The sequence below is a fragment of the Pteropus vampyrus genome, unplaced genomic scaffold, assembly GCF_000151845.1.
Source record: "Pteropus vampyrus isolate Shadow unplaced genomic scaffold, Pvam_2.0 Scaffold383, whole genome shotgun sequence".
NCBI lineage: Eukaryota > Metazoa > Chordata > Mammalia > Chiroptera > Pteropodidae > Pteropus > Pteropus vampyrus.
The window spans coordinates 1,045,206-1,067,956 of NW_011889164.1; the positions used below are offsets into that span (position 1 = coordinate 1,045,206).

General features: G+C 35.3%; 1 protein-coding gene across 1 annotated transcript in view; it reads left to right on the forward strand.

Annotated features, from left to right (window-relative positions):
• The window catches only part of RGS7 (regulator of G protein signaling 7), a 500,731-nt gene that overhangs the window by 206,451 nt on the left and 271,529 nt on the right, over nucleotides 1-22,751 (forward strand). The window contains exon 3 of the mRNA XM_011380007.1: nucleotides 16,846-16,942. Coding sequence (XP_011378309.1) covers nucleotides 16,846-16,942 — 97 coding nt within the window. The remainder of the gene's footprint in view (nucleotides 1-16,845; nucleotides 16,943-22,751) is intronic.

Here is a 22,751-nt window from a genome sequence, read left to right on the forward strand (position 1 = left end):
TTTAGGTAGTATGGTCATTTTAATAACATTGCCTCTTCCTACACATGAACATGATATATGCTTCCATTATTTGTAATTTCTTCAATTTCCTTTTTCGATGACATAATTTTCTGAGAACAGGTCTTTTGCTTTCTTGGTTAATTTGATTCCTAGGTATTTTATTGTTTTTGATACAATTGTATATGGAATTGTTTTCTTAATTTCTCTTTCTGATAGTTCATTGGTGTATAAAAATACAACAGATTTCTGAATAGTAATTTTGTATCCTGCTACTTTACTAACTTCAGTTATCAGTTCTAATAGTTTTTGGTGGAATCGTTAGAGTTTTCTATATATAGTATCATATCATCTGAAAATAATGACAATTTTATTTCTTTATTTCCAATTTGTTTCCAATTTATTTCTTATTTCTCTTTCTCGTCTGACTGCTGTAGCTAGGACTTCCAATACTCTGCTGAATAGAAGTGGTGAAAGTGGACATCCTTGTCTTAAGGAAAATCCTTTTAGTTTTTCCTTATTAAGCGTGATGTTAGATATAGTTTTGTCGTATATGACCTTTATTATGTTGAGGTACATTACCTCTATTTCTGTTTTGTTGAGAGTTTTATCATAAATAGAACCTAGATTTTGTCAAATGCTTTTTCTGCATCTATTGATATGATCATATGATTTTTATCTTTCAATTTGTTAATGTGACATTAATTGATTTGCGGATATTAAACCAAACTTGCATCCTAGGAATAAATCCAACTTGATCATGGTGTATAATATTTTTAATGTATTGCTAAATTCAGTTTGGTAATATTTTGTTGAGTATTTTTGCATCAATGTTCAACCTATAGTTTTCTTTTCTTTTTATTTTTCTTTTTGTACTGTCCTTGTTTGGTTTTGAAATCAGGATAATGGTGGCCTTGTAAAACAAAGTTAAGGAGACTTCTTTCCTTTTGAATTTTTTGGAATAGTTTGAGAAGAATAGGTATTAATATTTCTTTGAATGTTGGTAAAATTTACCTATGAAGCCATCTGGTTCTGGACTTTTTTTTTTTTGGAAGTTTTTGATTACTGATTTCGATTTCATTGGGGGTAACTGATCAGTTCAGATTTTTTTTTTTTTTTTTTTTTTTTGACTCAGTCTTGGGAAATTGTGTGTTTCTAGAAATGTATCCATTTCATCCAGATTGTCCAATTCATTGACATACAATCACTTATAGTATTATCTTATAATCCTTTGTATTTCTGTGGAGTCATTTGTCACTTACCTTATTTCAATTCTGATTTTATTAATTTTGGTTCTCTCTTTTTCTTGATAAGTCTTGTTAAAGGGTTATCAATTTTGTTTTTCCTTTCAAAGAACCAACTCTTGGATTCATCGATCTTTTGTATTGTTTTTCTAAATTCTATTTTGTTTATTTCTACTCTTTATTATTTCCTTATACTCACGTTGGGTTTTGTTTGGTGTTCTTTTTCTAGATCTTTTAAGTATAAGTTTAGATGATTTATTTGAGATTTGTCTTGTTTCTTGAGGTAGACCTCTATTGCTATGAATTTCTTTCTTAGGACTGCTTTCACTGTGTACCATAGATTTTGAATAATTTTATTTTCATTTTCATTTGTCTCAAAGTATCTTTTGACTTCTTGCTTGATCTCATTGTTAACTCATTCATTGCTTAGTAGCATATTGATTAACCTCCACGTGTTTGTGCATTTTCCAGTTTTTTTTAAAAATTTTTTTTTTATTGTAGTTGATTTCTAGTTTCATACCACTGTGGTCTGAGAAGACACTCGATATGATCACAATCTTTTAAAATTTATTGATACATGTTTTGTGGCCTAAGTTGTGGTCTATTCTGAAAAACGTTCCATGTTTACTTGGATGGATACATATTCTGCTGCTCTGGGGTAAAATGCTCTAAAAACATCTAATAAATCCAACTAATCTAGTGAGTCATTTTAGGCTGCTGTTTCCTTGTTGATTTTCTGTCTAGAAGATCTGTCTATTGGTGTCAGTGGGGTGTTAGTCTCCTGTGAGTATATTACTATCTATCTCTCCCTTTATGTAGGTCAATAATTGCTTTATATATGTAGGTGCTTCTATGTTGAGTGTGTAAATGTTTACTAGTATTATTTCCTCTTGTTGTTTATATCCCTTATTATGTAATGCCTTTGTCTCTTATTATAGCCATTGTTTTAATGTTATTTTGTCTGATATATTTCTTCATTTTCATTTGCATGAAATATCTTTTTCCATCCCTTTACTTTCACTCTGTGTGCATCATGTGATCTGTGGTGGGTTTTCTGTCAACAGAATATGTACGGGTATTGTTTTCTTATTCATTCAGCTACCCTCCAGATTGGAACATTTAATTCATTTAGATTTAAAATAATTATTGATAGGTACATTAGGTACATAGTCATTGCCATTTCATTATATGTATTTATGGTTTTTTTTTTCATACTTTTTAAAATATAAGTCCCTTAACATTTCTTGTAATTCTGGCTTGTTGGTGATACAAGAGCTCCTAGGAAGCTCTTTATCTCACCTTCCAATTTAATTGATAGTCTTGCTGGGTAGAATAGTCTTCTTTGGTAGGTTTTTGTTTTTCATCACTTTGAATATTCTGTGCCAATCCCTTCTGGCTTGCAAAGTTTCTGTTGAAAAATCAGCTGACATTCTATGGAAATACTTTTGTAAGTAATTAGCTGTCTTTCTCTTGCTGCTTTTAAGATTTTCTCTTTGTCTACAACCTTCGGCATTTTAATGATGATGTGTCCTGGTTTGGGTCTGTTTGAGTTCATTTGTTTGGGACTTTTTGTGCTTCCTGGACTTGTATTTCTATTTCCTTCCCCAGTGAAAGGAAGTTTTCTGTCATTATTTCTTTAAATAGTTTCTCAATACCTTACTATCTCTCTTTTCCTTCTGGTATCCCATATGATGCAAATGTTGGTATGTTCGATGCTGTCCCAGAGGTCTCTTAAAATTTTCTCATTTTTTTTTATTCCTTTTTTTCCTGTTCTAATTGGGTGTTTTCTGCTACCTTATCTTTAAATTTGTTGATTCAGTCCTTTGCTTCATCTAATCTACTGCTGATTTCTTCTAGTGTGTTCTTCATTTCAGTTATTGTATTCTTCATTTCTGACTGGTTCTTCTATGGTTTCTATGTCATTTTTTATACTTACTATCTGTTGAAGTCTTTGCTGAGTTCATTATTCTACCCCTAAGTTCACTAAGCATCTTTTTAACCAGTATTTTGAATTCTGTCTCTGGTAGGTTGCTTGCCTTCATTTCCTTTAGTTTCTTTTTCTGGAATTTTCTTCTGTTGTTTCACTTGTGGCTTTTTTTTTTCCATTTTAGTTGCCTTTCTGTGTTCTTTTTAATATATTAGGAAGATTTGTTTTGTATCCCATCCTTGGCCAAGTGGCCTTATGTAGTAGGTGTCTTGTGTGACCCAGTGGCACAGTCTCCCTGATCATCTGTGCTAGGGGCTCTGAGCATGTTCCCTGTATGGTTGTGTGTGTTCTCCTGTTGTAGCTAAGCCTTGATTGCTGTTAGCACATTAGTGGATAAGATTAGCTCTTTTTGACTGACAATGCGAATTGGCCATGCCCACAGGGCATAGCTAGCTGTTGTCTGGGGGCTGCCCCAATGAGTGTGATACACCCCAGCTGACTCTTGTACCTGTTGAGACCACCCTTTGGGCGTGCCGCTTATAGACCTAGACAGGTGGTGCTCTGTTGTGGTCTGATATCAGCCTTAAGGCATGTTGGTTCTGTGGGTTCTGGGAGGGGCTCCTATCTAGGTCAGCCACTGCCTTTGATTGCTTGGGGCTACCTAATGGGAGCTACAAAGCTATTTGGGGATGGTTTCTGCCTATGCTGGATCTAGAGTCAAGTGGGAGAGGCCATGCTGTGAGCTGAGGTCTGTTACCTCCTGTACCAGGCCTGGAGTGACTTAGCAGAAGGACCCGTGCATCTCAAGGCCAAGGACTGCTTGCAAGCTGCCTATATGACTCTGCAGCTGGGTAGTATGTGAATTGGGTGCTGCAGGGACCTACAGAGTCATCAGTATAAAGTGAGAAAATTTCACCTGGCCAATGCAGAGTCAGGTTTCATGCCAGTATTGAATCTGCGGCTTCCTATAAAAGTCTCAGATCTCAGCAAGGACAGCCCCTGTCCATCGCAGACCCTCAGACTGCCACATCTGTTCAAGAGATACTGCAGCTCTGGCTGAGACCAGCGGCTCACCACCAAAAGTCTCCCCAGAAATGTGTGGGCTGCATGTGGTCTGGGTGAGCTGAGGGCTGCTGTCTGCCAATAAATATGTGGCCCAGGGAAGGCACAGAATGGGGATGGCCGCCTGGCAACAGGCCCATCACAGGCAATTTATGGTCTGGGTATGGCAGGGCCACAGGGAGACATGGGGTAGAGTGGGCTGATCTCACCAGTACAATGTGGCTTCAGAATTGTCCATGTAGGGGAAGGGTTCAAAACAGGAAAGATGGCGACCATCCATAGATTGCCCCAGAGTGGGGCCCGACAAAGAAGCAGTGGTGGTGGTCCCTCTAGCCCTTGCCCCAGTACTGTGCAACTCAGTCTTTCTCTGTATGTCTCTTGCACCTCCCGAGCTGCTGACCCTCTGCCTGAGCCCAGGGTGAGTGTCTACAAGTGAGTGAGTCTGTGCATGGGCCCTTTAAGAGGGACAACTGGGTTTTCAGGTTCCTTCTGTCTCACCCAGACAGCCAGAGTTTTTTCTTGTTTTTGCAGTCAGTTTTTTTAAGGTTCTCTTCTTCCCTAACTGGAACTCTGGGCCAGGAAGCCCTTATCTGGGGCTGGGACCCCTCATTTCTTTAGGGGTGGCCTCTGCAGTCATACTCTCCCTCCTGATGCTCAACTGTGTAGGTACAGGACCAGCTCACTTTGCATCTCCATCCCTTCTACAGGTCTCAATGTGGCTTTTTCTTTATATCTTTATATCTTCAATGTAAGTGTTATGATCAGCTAGACTTCAGATGGTTCTCCAAGTTTTTTGTTTTATAATTTAGTTGTAATTTTAATGCAGTCCTAGGAGAGGGTGAACTCTGCTTTTAACCACCTGCCATCTTCTCAAATAATCCAAATTTTTAATAAAAAATTAATAATTATAAAGGTAATACATGCTCATGGTAAAACAAAAAGAAAAACATAAAAGCAGCCTCAAAGTATATGAAGTGAAAAATAGAGGCCCTCAACTATCTTCCATGTTCCAGAAGGTAAAATAGCAAAGGTCTCATCATCAAAAAATTTATAATCTAAAGGGAATGATAAACAGGAATAGAATTAACTTATACATAAGTCATGTAAAGTAAGGTGGGGGTAAATATTAAAAAAGAATTACTAATAATGTTCAAAAGATGCTATGATTATATTCAATTGGGATAAGAGAGATTGGGGAAGGGATTAGGAATGACTTCAGTAAGAAAGTAAATTGTGAAATAATCCTAAAAGTATACCTGGATTTCCCCAGGCCAAGATGGAAAAGGGAAAAATGCAACGGGCAGAAGGAATAGTATGTGAGAATGTGAGGCAATGAGAGATTGTTGATCATGTTTGGATCATGAGGTATAGAGATGAGAGTGGCAAGTTAAAAGTCTAGAATGGTTGTTTTGGAAGGATCTTACTGTGATGAAAGTCGAATGGTCATTTAACTTATAGAGAATTCATGGAGTTTCAGGTCAATCAAAATTCTAAATAAGAGATAATGTATTCAGACTTGTTCCCATGTTGATTCTGGGATTCTTCAATTGAGTGGACTGATGTGGGTACAAACAGAGACTATTTGATGAGGATGCAAATACAAGTCCATTAAAGAGAGACTATCAAGCAGGCTATACCTGAACTAAGTTAATGACAACAGTAAAACTGGCAGCTGTCAGAAAGGTTAAAATAGTTAGGATGTGGGGGCAGAACAAGAGAGATTCCAAAATAGTTCATTATTATAAGCAAGAATCTGGCTCATTCCCATCTTAAAGCTAAGAATGAAGCAACTAATTTAGGTATTTGCATGTTTTGCATCCTCTTTCCCTTTCCATCTCTTTATCCTCCTCACTTGTTAGGCTCAACTTATTCCATTTTTCCCACGAAGATTTTCCCTCAGTATTTTTGGAGACATTGAGAACTGTCCTGCTTCAACTCCGATACTAGTTATTAGGCTCCTTTTGAAAGTTAAACAAGTGATAACTTGAGAAAAAACAAACAAACAAACAAACAAATAAACAAACAAAAACCCTGAAAACCTAAGTTACTCTGTCATATATATTTAAAACCCTTGGTATTTTCTACTTTATGGGTGAAGAATACTGTGGTCAAATTACATGTAAATTAGCCAAGTAACTTGTTTAATCATGATATTTCCTTATTTCTCTCTTACAGCTATGAAAATTCCTCCAGTTGATCTGCCTGTCTGTCCCGCGGTTTTTCTCTGCATCACTTGTCTTCCTTTGGCTCTCATTATTCAGCGACTCTGTTTCTCCCTGCTCCTATACTGTTTCTCTTACATTTTTCCCCCTGTTATACAACTGTTTCTGTGCCTTTCAATGGGTTTTTCATATTGCACAAAGCTATGGTAAATACCAATATTTCGTCTATAAGCATCCCTTCCACTTCCCCCTTTCTCTCCCCCACAAGCATTATAAAGCTGAGTTTTGGCCTAAAATTCAGGTGTAGGAAAGAGAGGTAAAAGCAATTTCTCTTGGGGTTCTTAGAAAAAAATATAAAGCTCAGAAGCTAAGGAAGGGCAGCCATGTGTTTTGCTCTGTGCTTTGGAGAACTAAGAGAAGCTCTGGACCTAGAAAGATAGTAAGGCGGACACAAGAGAGGAGCCAGAGAGAATGCGCTGAAGGGCAGCTATTCCACTCGTATTCTTTTAAAAAAATATTTAATTATTTATTTATTATTTATTTATTTTTAAATTAAATTTACTGGAGAGACATTGGTTAATAAAATTATATAGGTTTCAAGTGTACAATTCAATAACACGCCATGTATATATTGCATTATATGTTCACCACCCAAGTTAAGTTTCCTTCTGTCACCATATATTTGACCCCCTTTACCCTTATATACCTCCCCCGCTTCCCCCTTTCCCTCTGGTAACCATTAAACTGTCATCTGTGTCTCTGAGATTTTGTTTGTCTTGTTCATTTATTGCTTTCAGTTTTATATCCCACATATGAGTGAAATCATATCATTCTCAACTTTTTCTGTCTGACTTATTTTGCTTAGCATGATAGTCTCAAGATCCACCCATGTTGTCCCAAATGGCGGTATTTCATCTTTTCTTATGGCTGAGTAATATTCCATTCTGCATAGGTACCACTGCTTCTTATTTAATCATCTATCATAGGGTACTTCAGTTGTTTCCATATCTTGGCCACTGAATAGTATTGCAATGAACATTGTGGTGCATATGTCTTTATGGAGAAATGTTTTCAATATTTTTAGATACCCATAAGAGGGATTGCTGGTATGGTCATATGGTAATTCTATTCTTAATTTTTGAGGAAACTTCATAATGTTTTCCATAGTGACTATACCAATTTACATTCCCTCCAGCAGTGTATGAGGGTTACTTTTTTCCCAACAACCTCTCCAACACTTTTTATTACTTGTCTTGTTGATAATAGCCATTCTAACAAGTATGAGGTGATATCTCTTTGTAATTTTGATTTGCATTTACCTAATAGCTAGTGAAGTTCAGCATCTTTTCATGTCTGTTGGCCATTTTATGTCTTCTTAGAAAAAGTATCTGTTCAGATCTTCTGCCCATTTTAAAAATTGGATTGCTTGTTGTTGTTGTTGTTGTTGTTGAGCTGTATGAGTTCTTTGTATATTTTGGATATACAAAGCTCTCATTGGTGGCATTGTTTTCACTTCTCCCAATCAATTGGTTGTCTCTTTGTTTTGTTAATGGTTCATTTTGTTGTGCCGAAGCTTTTTAGTTTGATATAGTCCCATTCATTTATTTTTGCTTTTACTTTCCTTGCCTTTGAGGTCAAATTCATAAAATACTCTCTAAATCCAATGTTTGTGAATTTAGTATCTATGTTTTCTTCTATGCAATTTGTTGTTTCAGGTCTTATATTTAGGTCTTTGGTCCATTTTGAGTTCATTTTGGTGTATGGTGACAGCAGTCTAGTTCCATTTGTTTGCATGTGGCTTTTTAAATTTTTCATCACCATTTATTGAAGAGGTTTTCTTTTCTTCATTTTATTTTTTTTTTTGGCTCCTTTGTCAAAAATTATTGTCTATATATTTGGGAGTTTATTTCTGGGCTCTCAATTCTGTTCCATTGGTCTGTGCCTGCCACTTATAGTTTAATCTTTGAGTTTCACAAAATATCCCACAATGCTTTCAACCCATTTCCCTTTTTTTTTTGTGACAATTTATGTTGGGATTCTGTCACTTGTAACCTAATTAATCTTAAGAAATACAATGAACATAGTTTTTAATTTATCTATTTATTTATTTAAAGTAGGGGTTATAGTACTTGAGATGGTTGAATGAAATGCTTTTATTTAAAAACAAACAAAACAACATCCATAAATCAGAAAAAAATCTACTAATTAAGAAAGCATAAAATCTCAATGTTTCTAAATTAGTTATTGCTTTTGAAAAAATAGATTTACTTTCAAGATGAACTAGGACAAATTTACATGTTAATTAGTTTTATAAATTTATATTTTTTAGTCAAAAGTATTCATGAAAATGATAAGTTTTTCATATGAAAAGAGTAATTCTGAGTTAACATACTATCATCAACTGTAACACAGGGGAAAATCATATTAATTAGAAGCAGCTTTAATTAAATTATTGCAGCAGAAAACACTTTTGGTTGCAAGTTTTGATCTCATTATTTTTATTTAACCTTAATTAGAAGCCGGCTCTACTTTCTCTGCTTTTACTGCTGAAATCAGAATTGCAAATAATATGTTTTAGAAAGAATTTTTGAAGGAAAAAGGATTATAAGCAGATTTTAAATTATGTAATACATGTCACCACCTTATTATCTAAGATATCCAAGAAGCATTTTAGTGATCATTTCTCCCATTTTTATAGTTATCACTTAAAATGATGGTTACACATAATAATTTGAAAGTATGTGCGCACAGGAAAAAAGTCATCCAATATGCCCATACAGTCTTCATTTATATTTCTTAACGCCTGTGCTTAATTGTGGATTAGAATATGAAGTTAGAAAACATTCTTTTAACTTTTGATTGAATCATTTCTCTTTTAGAACTACCGAATTTACTTTAAACAAATATTTCACTTACAGTCTGTGTCTCTATAAAGTTATTGGCTAAATGAAATCAATATCACTGATATTATGATAAAGCTCTGTCAAATATAGCTACAAGTAAATGTAATTGAACTTCTATCATTGTTTAGAACATTAAGGAACTAAAAAGGTTTCAAGGCAATGACTGTTTTTCTCAGTATATGTGAGTTCCCTGTCTGGCAGGCCCCTTTTGAATTATTAGTAGCTTTTCTCAAAGATATACCTGTGTATGTTCTCTCTTTCATTCCACCAGGTGTGCGGGTGGAGATTGTTTAACCTGAGCCATATTTGCAGTACATCACAAGCATTGAATTACATTTAAACTATTTCAGTGAAAAGGCTAATTATGAATTCCTGGAAAAAGAGCAGTTTGTTGGAGTTCAAGAGTGCCTTTTATCATGAGAGCTTACACATGATCATGAACTTGAGTGTCACATCTACAAGCAAGATGACAGCTTCATAAACAGTCATTAATTTACCCTTATGTTTTGAAAGAAGAAATTTTTCTAATAAACAAGCAGAAGAATCTCTGCATTAAATAAAACAGAAATAGTAAGAATATTTTAGCTTATGGTACATTAAGCTCTTCTATTTCATTCTTTTTGACTCAGTCTAATTTTTACTAAATGTTAGATAAAAAGAAAAAAAGCATTTAAAACATATTAAGATGAAATCTTAAATCAATTTAACTTATTTTTTTGCTTTGGCTTTCTCAGAAAAATAAAATATGTTGCATAAATTAAAATTCAATGTCTTTTTTCTTGAGCCTCCCTTATGGGCCAACATTTTATATATTAACAATAAAAAAATAGATAAGATGAGATTTCTTTCCTCAAGAAGTTCACATCTAAGGATAAACAGATGGTTATAAGATAATAACAGTAACTGAAATGTAAAGGGTTTTGTAATAGAGGTATTAAAAAAAATTTATTGAGCCATAGATATTCTCAAAACTACTTTGCAAGAGACAATTGTTTTACTCTTCACCCACAGAGAAATTAGTTTGCACAGAAAGAAAGGTTACTATTGCAATTGAGTATTTAATCTCAATTCAATTCTATTTTTTGATTCTCTAATGAACTTCAAGAGGCAAATTCATCAAAAAAGTGAGAACATAGACATTTTCATTTTGTCAAAAAAGGATGCATCTCATTTCTCCCTTTCTTCTAAATATTATTTTTCATAGTTTACATAATCTTTACTTATATTAAAAAAAATTATTCTTTCTTATACTTCTTCTAATCTCCTATTTTTCAGAGGACAACACAAACCCAGTCTTCTATAAGAAGTATAAGAGAGAGTTGTCCATAGGTTATCTCTGTCTATTTGTAATTGACAATTTATTGCCTCTGATAAATACTTGACATTTGACCACAGCTGTCTTTACAAAAGAAATGGATAGTGGCTTTCTAGTACTGTGATGAGGGAAGAAACTTATACTGATGATAATGATGATGATGATGATGATGATGATGACAGCATTATGGCAGACATTTAAATAGCATTGTTTCATTAATCATCACCTGTAGTAAAATGTACACTATTGTTATTATTTTCATCTTACAGATTAAAAAAAAACAGTCTTAGAGTAATAAAGTAGCATCTGTTTCATTCTACAATTTTATTGAAACTAAAATATGCTTACAGTTGGAAACAAATACATTTTTAAAAGCTTTCGTTCAATTTTATAGGCTCATCTATTTATTTGTCTCTGATAGAGAATTGGGTCTTTGAGTTAAGTAATTAGACTTACCTTGTTCTGAACAGCGATGATTATTTCCAGACTTCAATAGTTTTGCAGCTAGGAGAAATCATGAAAGAGAAAGAAAAGACTCAGAGAAAGCTCTAGTCACCCAAGGCATGTCCAGCTCTCCTGTTCATAGTCCGGTGTTCTGTTATCCCAGGCTCAGTTTCCTCACCATCACACAAAAGGCTTAAGAGAGTTAAAACCCACTCTAACCCTTTACAACTAATGGCATCCTTATGAAGATAGATGATGATAGATGGATAGGTGAATAGATAAGTAGATGATAAATAGATGATAGATAGATAGATAGATAGATAGATAGATAGATAGATAGATAGATGATAGTAGGTAGATACATCTTTGGAATGCTTGAGATGCTGGAGTCTTTTGGCTTAATAAAATTGTCCCCCAAATTTTAACATTTATTGGAGTTACTTTTTATAGTCTCATCTTGTTTATTGTCTAGCTTGCTCTGTTAGTTTGTCTTCTTTTTTTTTGTTGTTGTTTGCTTAATATTTTTTAATTACAGTTGATTACTGTATCTATGAGTTTGTTTATGATTTGTTTGTTTGTTTTTTAGATTTCATCTATAAGTGAAATCATATAGCATTTGTCTTTCTATGTCTGGCTTACTCCACTCAGCACTATACCCTCTAGGTCCATCCATAGCGTTGCAGATGGCAAGATTTCATTCCTTTTTATGGCTGAGTAATATCCTATTATATAAATATACTATCTTTTCTTTATCTAGTCATCCATTGATGGACACCCAGGTTGTCTCCATGTCTTGGCTACTGCAATGAATGTATGCTGCAATGAATGTATGAACTCATTACATTCATTGCAGCATATTCACACTCATTTATATTTTCGAATTAGTCTTTTGATTTTCTTTAGATAAATATCCAAATATTCAGAAATGGAATTACCAGGTCTTTCTTTGTCTCTTGTTATAGCCTTTATTTGGATGTCTATTTTGTCTGATATCAGCGTTGCTACCCCAGATTTTTTTGGTATTGTTTTTATTTTCATAAAATATCACTTTTTATACTTTTACTTTCAGTCTGTGTGTCTTTTGATTTAAAGTGAGTCTCTTATAGGTAGCACATTTAAGGGTCTTGTTTTTATACATTCAGCCACCTATATTATTTGATTAAAGCATTTAATCCATTTACATTTAAAGTAATTATTGATAGATATGTAGTTATTGCCATTTTATCACTCATATTTTTGATCTCTTCTTCTCATTCTCCTTCTTCTCCTTCTCCTTCTCCTTATTCTAGAAGTCTCTTTAACATTTCTTGTAATATTGGTTTGGTGGTGATGAGCTCCTTCAGATGTTTTCTGGGTAAGAAACTCTTTATCTGCCCTTCAATTCTAAATGATATACTTGCTGGGTAGAGTAATTTTTGTTGTAGGTTATTGCTTTTCATCACTTTGAATATTTTGTGCCAATTTCTTCCAGGCTGAAAAGTTTCTTCTGAGAAATCAGCTGACAGTATTATGGGAGAGCCCTTGTAGGTAACTAACTACTTTTAAGATGCTCTCTTTGTCTTTTACCTTTGGCATTTTACTTATGATGTGTCTTAGTGTGGACCTCTTTGGGTCCATCTTGTTTGGGGCTTTCTGCACTGCCTAGGTTTGTATGTCTATGTCCTTCACTAGGTCAGGAAAGTTTAGTCATTATTTCATCAAATAGGTTTCAATTCCTTGCTCTTTCTTCTCTTTCTGGTAGCCCTGTGGTGGCAACTTTGGTAAGCTTGATGTTGCCTCAGAGACCTGTTAAACAATTCTTATTTTTTTGGAGGGAGGATGGGGGATTCTTTTTTCTTTTTGCTGTTCTGGTTGAGTGTTTTCTGCTGCCTTATCTTCTAAATCACTGATTTGATTTTTTTTACCTCATCTAATCTACTGTTGATTCCCTCTAATGTATTCTTTATTTCGGATATTGTGTTCTTCATTTCTGACTGGTTCTTTTTTATGTTTTTTTTTTATCTCCACTTTTATGTTTTCTATCTCCTTGTTAAAGTTCTCATTGAGATCATAGAACACTCTTATAACCAGTATTTTAAACTCTGCATCTAATAGATTGCTTGTCTCCATTTTGTTTAGTTCTTTATCTAGAGCTTTGTTCTGTTCTTTCATTTGGGACATGTTTTTTTTTGTCTCTATTTTGACTGAGTCCTGTGTTTTTTGTTTGTTTGTTTGTTTGTTTCTATGTATTAGGTAGAACTGCTATGTCTCCAGGGCTTAACAGAGTGGCCTTCTGGAGTAGGTGTCTTATGGGTCTCAGTACCATAACCTCCCTGGTCACCTGAGCCCAGTGCTTCAGGTGTGTCTCTTATGTGGGTTGTGTGGGCCCTCCTATTGTAGTTGAGACTTGGTTGCTGTTTGCACATCAATGGGAAGGAGTGATCCTTAGTCCGATTGGTTGTGAGGACTGGTCAGTGAGGGGCTGACATTATGAAACAAGATTCACTTTTGCAGGGCTCTGGTCCCTGCTCAGTCTGCCCTTTGGGTGTGTCATCTGCAGAAGCAGCAAGGTGGTCCCCTGACTAGGTCAAAAGTAAGCATGAGGCATGCCAGCCCCAGGGCCTTCTGAGAGGGGCCCTGACCCAGGCCAAGTTCAGACGTTGCCTGTGCCATGCCTGGGGCCACCTGGAATGAGATACAAAGCAATCCTCAGGTGGCCCCTTACACTGGGCTTAGAGGTGCTTAGGAGAGGCCAATCCTCTAACTGAGGCTGGCTCCTGCCAATGCCAGGCTTGGGGCTGCTCAGGAAGAGGTACGGGGAATACTGAGGTCAGATGCTGCTTGTTTGAAGCTTGTGAGCTTTTGAGAGATTTTAAGAAAGTCCACAGCATGAGCCAAAACAGACCGTTTGTATGAAAGTGGCTTGGGTGGGCCCCAAAGTTGAATAGGGCAGGGTCTCAGGGTGGTTTGTCTGTTTTTAGCATTTTCCTCCTCATCCAATTTGCTATTGCTAATAGTGACAAAGTAGATAATCAAGCATGTTTAAAGCATGCTTAATATAAAAATAGAGTCTGAGTGAATATCTAAGGGAACTTTGGTACATAAGACAGATGTATTTTTACACGTGGTCTTTGTGATTGATTTTAGAGTTTAGAATCTAGATTGCTTTTTGTCTTTGTCTTTGCTTTTTTGTTTTGTCTTGTTATTTTGTTTGTTTGTTTGCTAATTCTAAGCCATGGTGAGGTTCATGGGTAAATCACATCTGAATAAAGGTAAAAACAGTTGAATACATTTCCAGATTACATTTTGAGTCTAGAATACAAATTCTATTTTTACATGGGATTTAGTTTTTTTTTTCTATTGTGAAAATCATGACTGAAAAATTGAAGATTTTAAAAATGACCACAGAAGTCACTTTAAATTCCCTGATTCCTAATCTCACTCCTCTTTGAGCCAATGAACTGAGAGGTGGTGAGACTTTGCAGAAAAACACTTCCACTTGTAATGATGAACCTTAAATCAATCCCCAACCAGAAGTCATTGTTGCCACATCCTAAGGTGCTGAGGTGATTAAATTGGGAGTCAGGGAGGTTTCCATATCTGTCTAATCCAGTTTGGTTTAAACCACTGAGCTGATAATACAAGGGTTCGTAAATTGATACTAGGCAAGAAAAAGCAGCTATTCTTCCTTTCTGAACATTGTGTCAGGCGAATGAAGAGCAAATAGTGACAAAATAAAGTCATAACTATGTATCTTTTTCATGTTTCTATACTTTGAGATATCTTTAGTACATAAAAAGAAGTATTTGGTTATTGTTGGGTTCTTTCAGAGGCTTGGTAAAACAACAACAAAAACTTTTCTTTTCTAACTGAATTCTGACCAACTGAAAATCACAACCAAAGAGTCTAGAAGATAGGGGTCACAATATCGCCTTGATTGCTGATAAAGCTGTTATGGAAGAGTGTTCACTAAACTTTAACCCTGATTCCCAATTCTGAACAGACTTACTTACCCACTAGGGCAGGCCTCTCCATATCAGCAGAGTTGGATATGGATCTCCCAAGAGAAAAAAGATGGGCCTTGCAGGCCAATTAGTCATTCCCAACTCTTCCACCCGATGAGTCAGCCCAGCTCCCCTGGAGTGGAAGAAAGTGGCAGGAGAATTAGGCTAATGATGTTCTGTCCACATGAAACAGCAATTTAACGCGTGGAAAAAAATGCAACCCAGTATTAAGAGTTACAAGGATATTCAAAGTCCAATACACTTTGTCTATCTATGTACTGTGCTTTATATATGTTGTTCATTTAACCTTAAAACACTTTACCACATCCGAGTCCCAACACAACCTCATGAATGTTGTAAAAATGTTATCATAAATATTATCACCATTTTACAGATGAGGAAACTAAGCCTTAGAAAGGATGATAATGAGAAGAGCAGACCTATCTTACTCTAAAACCCATTCTTCCCACATCCTCAGTTATTTTTCATGCTAATAATATTATAGTACTTATCCAGGTAAATAAAATTTCTTAGTTGGAAAATCATTCTGAGACTGTGCCAATGGGAATTTGATAGGTAATTTATTGATATACACTTTTGAACTTTTTATTTTGAAATAATTTTAGGCTATGGAAAAGATGCAAAAATAGTACAAAGAATTCTCATATACCCTTTAACTCAACATTCCTTAATGTTAACATCTTATATAATTATCAAAAACAGGAAATTGACATTGGTACAACACTATTAACTAAACTATAAACCTTACTCAAATTTTACCATTGTTTTCAATATTAACTGTGAAGTTTTTGAGGGTATGAACTGTATTATATTTATTTTTATATCCATTGTGCCCAGTGGTGAGTCTGGTCTTGAGTTATTGATTAGTAAGTATTTGTGGAATGAGTAAGTAAATTAATGATTATTGAGTTTCACAATAAAACTTGTGTATGTGCCTGTGTGTATTTGCATCCCACAGGTTTAGAAGCACATAAAGTATGGCACAGTACTTTAAAAATTGCAATTTTTTTTTCTTGCAAAAGCAAAAGCAAATTCACTAACTAGATTGAAAGAAAAGAAAGGAAGGAAGGAAGAAAGAAAGAAAGAAAGAAAGAAAGAAAGAAAGAAAGAAAGAAAGAAAGAAAGAAAGAAAGAAAGAAAGAAACAGAGGAATTTGCTAAATAGACGGAAGGCTATGGTGTTACATTAGTTTTTATGTGTATATGTGTGCATGTACACATGTGTACATATATGTGTATGTGTATTTCACACCACATCTAGTAAATGCCTGGGGAAGAGAAGCAGCAGTTGTTGGCAATTGGTCTTGCATTTCTGGGCAGGTTACAGAATCTTATCCTAAACCAGAACATAGAAACTCTCTTGCTTGAAGAAGAAATCCAAACAGATGCTTTTAAGGCTTCTATTTTCTTTCTCAATAAATTTAGTAGAGATGTAATATTAACGAAGTGTGAATTTTGCTATGACAGTGGTTTCTGACAGTTTCAAAAAATAAGCAGTCTTTTATCTCAAACTTTATAACCAAAGAATGTAAAACCAGAAGAAAAGCATTAGTCAAAGAACAAAAATCCTCTTAGTAGCTTAATGGACCCTAAAATGACCACTTTTCTTGCTGTTTTCTCTATCATCTTTTAACCAAACTGAAAATATTAATGTGATAAAATTTAGAAAGACAAGCATATGGCATTACTCTTAGTTGGGCAAAACTGATATACAAAATTGTTATGAGAACCGATTTTTCTCAAAAAGTTCAACTTTTGAAAGATTTTTATTATTTTATTGTTATTCAGATGGAAGACGTCATAGCACGCATGCAAGATGAAAAGAATGGAATTCCTATTCGTACTGTCAAAAGCTTTCTTTCCAAGATACCTAGCGTCTTCTCTGGTAAGTTTGCATTTAGTATAGCTCAATTTTGTCCAGTATCTTGCACAGAACCATTTAAAATCTATTCTAGTTGTTCACTACTGAAACTCTCTAATTCATTATTCAATAACTACTTATAAAATATCTGCTATATTCAACATCATGTTGGACACTTGAAATAGTAAAATGAAACAAAAAAGCAAAAATTATGACACAATTTAAGTTAGTTGCAAAGACATAATGTAAAATAACAAATGTGAAATAACAGAATACAAGATTAAAATAAAGATATTTGAAACAATGTAATGTAGGAGGGTGAAAAAAAAAATCAATGAGGAGTCAAGAAAGGTTCCTGAAGATTAGTGATGAGCTGAGTTTTAAAAATGAGGAGTCATGTGAGTCCCAAGGCCACTACCACCACCAGCTGTGTGTACAGAACTGGGAGTGACCAAACTACAAAAAACAAGGTAGATAGACAGAAACAGAGTTGAAGCAGATTATAGGGGTCTTTGAAAGCCAACAACAACAACAAAAATCTAGTTCTGATATATAGGTAAATATAGAGAAATTTAAAACTTTTCCAGAGAATGTTATGATGAACGTGTTCAGGATGAATTGACATTCAGTAAAGACCATTGTCTTTGTCATTGGTATAAGGTCTTTGTAGGAATAGTTTAGATGCCAAGATTCTGATATGTGGGGAGGAAGAAATGGAGAGGGAAAAGCCTGAGGATGTGGTGAATGACTGAGCATACAGGATAAAAGAAGAAAGGACCCAATTTATTTTTGGTGTTTGTTTTTTAATTGAGTGACTGTGAGATACAGGAATTATCAGAAATAGGGAAACCCCACAAGTTTGATTGTAAACAACTAGAGTAACCGGAAAGAAAGAGAATAGCCGGAAGTTGGGAATCTGGGCTCTGGCTCCATGTGATAGCGAAGGCCCATGCTACGGGAACTCGGGCATGCTGGGGCCTGTGCTAGCAAGGCTAAGAGAAGAGGCAAGAAAGGACAAACCAAAGCCTTCTCAGTGAATGACGAATGACAAGAGTCAGAAGACTGGTGCTGAACACCGGGTGGGAATGGTGCTTGATGGGATTCATGAACAGGGGTTGTGATGCTTCCTCATAAATAGGATCAAAAGAAAATCAGTGATCATGAGGGCTTCAGCCTTAGTAGGAGGGCAAGAATTAGGACTAGAATAGAAATAAACAAGCCCAGATGTTGGGGTGTGAGCCCTGCATTGCTCTCAGAATATCAGTGGTGGATGTTGACCAGAGCCTGGCTTAACAACTGTCTCTCCCGTGAGATTCTGTTGAGTTTCCTGAACTTCAGTAAAGTGTGTGTGTTTGGCACTGAGGCGATATCAACCTGGGGGCTGGATAATGGCCATATGCACAGAGAAACAAAGGAAGCCTGTCTGCAGATTGAGAAAAATGAAATACAAGAGGAAAGAGAATCAGAGATGAGGCAGAGTACCGGGTTCCTGGTGGCTTCTCAGCCTTTGTCCCAGTCATCAGGGGCACAGTGCTGCAACCTGCACAAACTTCCCTTGAGATTTTTGCATCTTCAGGCCTCCACTATGAAACATCTATCTTTTGTTTTGCATGTTCTCCACTTCCTTTTTCTAGTCAACACTTTCCCTGCATCTCCAACAGACTCAGTGTAGGCTCTTAGGAATGCGAAGTTCCAGACCCTGACTACAGATGAGTTAACTCATTAGGACTGGATGCAACCAGGGAATCAGTATCATTAAGCTCATAAAAATGTGTATGGGATTGGCATCTGCTAGTCTTACGGCCATGCAAACTATATTTTCCTTTATTTATTTATTTATTTATTTATTTATTTATTTATTTATTTATTTATATTCAGTTCAGTGGACACTGATCAAATACTCACTTCGTTCCAGTTACTCTACTGGGTGTTGAGGGCTAATATTTTCATTTTAGTGAGGAAATAGACAGATTACATATACTTTGGTACCAATTATTTAACAGGTATGATTGGAACGGGGTGAGGAAGTAGGAGAGAAGAAAGGAGAGGGAAAGATTAATACTATAAATTGCTTCAAGTTCTGTTTTGGAGTAAATAAGGAATAAATATGGAAGGAAAATCTTAGAAGTTTCTGCTGTGTGTTGAGGAGTCCTTTTGCTCAGAGTCCTCATCTTTCGAGTAGGGCTATACCTTGCCTTTAAACTGAAGCTCTCCATCACAATAAAAAAATGAAAGATGAAGTTCTATTACTGCATAAAATTTTCATAGAAATGTTCATGCTAATTTTATGCAATTGTATCTTCAAATTGGAAAAACATAACTATAAAGCTAAAAAATATAAGACTTGTAGATTTTGCTGAGAATTCTCTCTGAATGAAACCCAAAAGCCCTATTCCTACATGATAGCTGTTGCCTTGGAATTCATATCCTGTAACAATATTTATTCATCTTTCATCTGAAAATCTTTGGTAAAGCAAACTATGACACTTGTATCAGCTGAAAATTCTTTGTATTTAAACCCTAAATGGAAGCAGAAGAGATCCAGTTCAGATGGAACATAAAAGTTTGTGAATAAAAGACAAAATGATTAATTTTATATTATTCATGGCATTTGATCTATCTTTGATAATATTTTACAACTATAACCTTTTCCTTGGTTACAGGCATGTTTGAATGAATTAAAACTGACAACAGGATTTTAGTTGGTTAACAACAAGACACTGAAATGGGGGATGGTGCTTTACTTTTAGAAAATATACTACATCATAGTAATATTGAATACTATTTGGATGTAGATTTTTGTTGATTTACAGTCATGGATGCTTTATAGAGTTTAAATGCATAAGCATAAAATAAATAGGTTTTAAATCCTGATGAGAGAAAAATTCGCTCCTTCAATACTTAATATTTCAAGAGTTTGAACCAGCACTGGGATTTTCTGTTTAATAATAAAGGGATTTTTAGGAAGGGTTTTTTATTTTGATTTTATATATTAAAATAACAATTATATAGTATACATAACATTACAATAACAATTACTTTAATATTATATATATATATTTTTTTACTTTGGAATAAAATATTAGTAATCTGTAAGCCTACTATGTAGTTATTGGCTTTTAAAATATTAGTTTTATTTCCTATGGCATTTCAAGGTAATTATTATTTATCTCTATTTTATAGAGAAGGAAATGGAGAGTCAGAGAGTTCAAATTTTTGGCCCAGCATTGTACTGCTTACTAATATCCAAACCAAATCAGTCCAACTCAAGATTTCATTCACTTTTCCGTACCACCGTGCATTGCCCCCGTAAGTGCTATCCTTTACATATGACTGTGTTGTTTCACCATGACGAATAAACATATATCAGAATCTGTAAAATTCTGAGTACTTGGGACACTTCTATTTGTCTCCCAGAACATCCCACTCCAGATGAAAGCTCTTTGGAGTGCTTGTCAAAAAGACCCGATCTTTTTGTCTCAGTTTTACCTCTGAGGACTTGCATGACCTTGAGAAAACAGCTGCAGTTTCTTTCTAAATTTGGAGTTTAGACCTGATGATTTCCAAGTTTCCTTTCCACACAAGTCCTATAATTTGGAGAACTCAGAAGGGGAAAGTGTGGAAAAGGATTACTGAAAGAGAGCACAACAGACTAGAGTATTCACAAGATAGCTAGAGTGATAAAAGCATCCGTGGAAATCTTACTGCATTTTTTTTCCCTAGTCAATGCCATCCGTGCCTATAGCTTTAATCACAAACTTTATGCGCCCTTCCACATGTATACCTGTAGTCCAGACCTTTTGTCTGAACGCCAATGTATTCCGTATACTCAGCTTCTTATGCAGTGTTTCTACTTGGATGTTCCAAAAGAACTTCAAACTCAGCTAGTCCAAAATTAAATTCATAATCTTTCCCTCAGCCTATTCATTGTTTTCTGTCTCAGGAAAGATGGCACATGCCAGAAATTCTGTAGTCACCTTGACCTCTCTTTCTATAGCCCTTTCTTCTCATGGCAATTTTATCAACAGATCTTAGCAATCTTTTCTTCTAAACAGCCATCAAATCATTTGGCCTTTGACCATCTACTCTTGTACTGCTCTACTCCATACTGTCATCTTCCCTCACCTGAACTATCGCGTTGCCCTCTAACTGGTCTCCACACCACTCCACACTACATCCTCTCTTTTTCCACAGGGAAGCCACACTGATATTTTCAAGTTGCAAATCTGATTCATTAAAATTATTTTGTCATTTTTGGGTTAAGACTGAAATCTTTAACAAGACTCCTAAGCAACAGCATAGTTCAGTCTCTATCTGACTGTCAAACCAGTCTCATAGCATGTTCCCTCTTGCTCTCAAGGTTCAAGCCACAGAGGCCACTTTACATTTCTTACACTCCACCATGCCCCCTCTTACCTTGGGCATTTCCACCACTGTGCTGTTTCTTCTATTTGGAATGCATTCACACCTTTTCCCCTTCACTCAGCTTAGACCTATTCATCTCAGGTCTACCTCAGTTTCCTTTGTTAAATACACTGCTAAAACTGCATTTTTTTTTAAGTTTCAGAGTACTTTATTCCATTTTGTAGATATAAAATTATTAGTGGTAGTATTTGATTAATGTCTGCCTTCCAGACAATATTGTAAGCTATAAGAAGATTCCATATACTCACTTTCCTAGCCCAGTAACAAAAAGAATGTTTAATTTAGGTGTTCATATAAGTATTTGTTAAATGGGTAAAAAATAATTACAATTTTAGAGGAAAATTTGCATTTATATGGCTTGAAAAAGTAATTAAGCTACTGTGATCATGTAGCTTTGTCAACATACATAAGTTATTTCAATTTAAAATTAGTTTTAGTCATTATTCCATCAAATAAGTTTTCAATTCCTTGCACTCTCTCTTCTTTTCCTGATACTCCTATGATGTGATGTTGGTATGGTTGATGTTGTTCCAGAGGCCCCTTAAACTATTCTCATTTTTATTATTATTATTATTATTATTATTATTATTACTACTGTTCTAATCGGGTGTTTTCTACTACTTTGTCCTCCAAATCGCTGATTCAGTCGTCTGCTTCATCTGAACTGCTGTTGTTTCCTTCTAGTATAGTTTTCATTTCAGTTATTGTACTCTTCATTTCTGATTGATTCTTTTTTATGGTTTCTATGTCATTTTTTACGTTTGCTAACTCTCCGTTGAAGTTCTCTATTCTTCTTCTAAGTTCATTGAACAGCCATATAACCAGTGATTTGAACTTTGTATCTAGATTGCTTTCTTCCATTGATTCAGTTCTTTCTTATTTATTTATTTATTTGCTTCTTTGTTCATTTGTTTATTTGTTTATTTGTTTATTTATTTTAGAGTTTTATTCTCTTCTTTTATTTTGGACATGTTTCTTTGTCTCCTAATTTTGGCTTTCCCTTTACGTTTTTTCTCTATATTAGGCAGGTCTGCTACATCTTCCAGTCTTGGCAAGGTGCCTTATGTAGGAATTGTCCTCTGGAGCAGTGATGCAGTCTCCCTGGTCACCTGAGCAGGTGCTCCAGGAATGTCCCTTATGTGAATTGTCTGATAATTGAGCATTGTCTGCTCTTGCTCATCAGTAGGTGGTGGTTAACCCTCAGGCTGGCTGCCTAGGAGGTCTGTCCACAATCACAGTGGGGCCTGACTCCATAGAGCGGGGTTTGCCCCAGCAGAGCTTTGGTGCTTACTGAGTTCACCCTTTGGGTGTTTCATTTGAGGAGTTTATGGAGTGGTGCTAGATTGTGGTCTGAAGCTGGCCATTAGGTTTGTTTGTTCTGGGGCCTCTTGAGAGGGGCTCTGCTGCA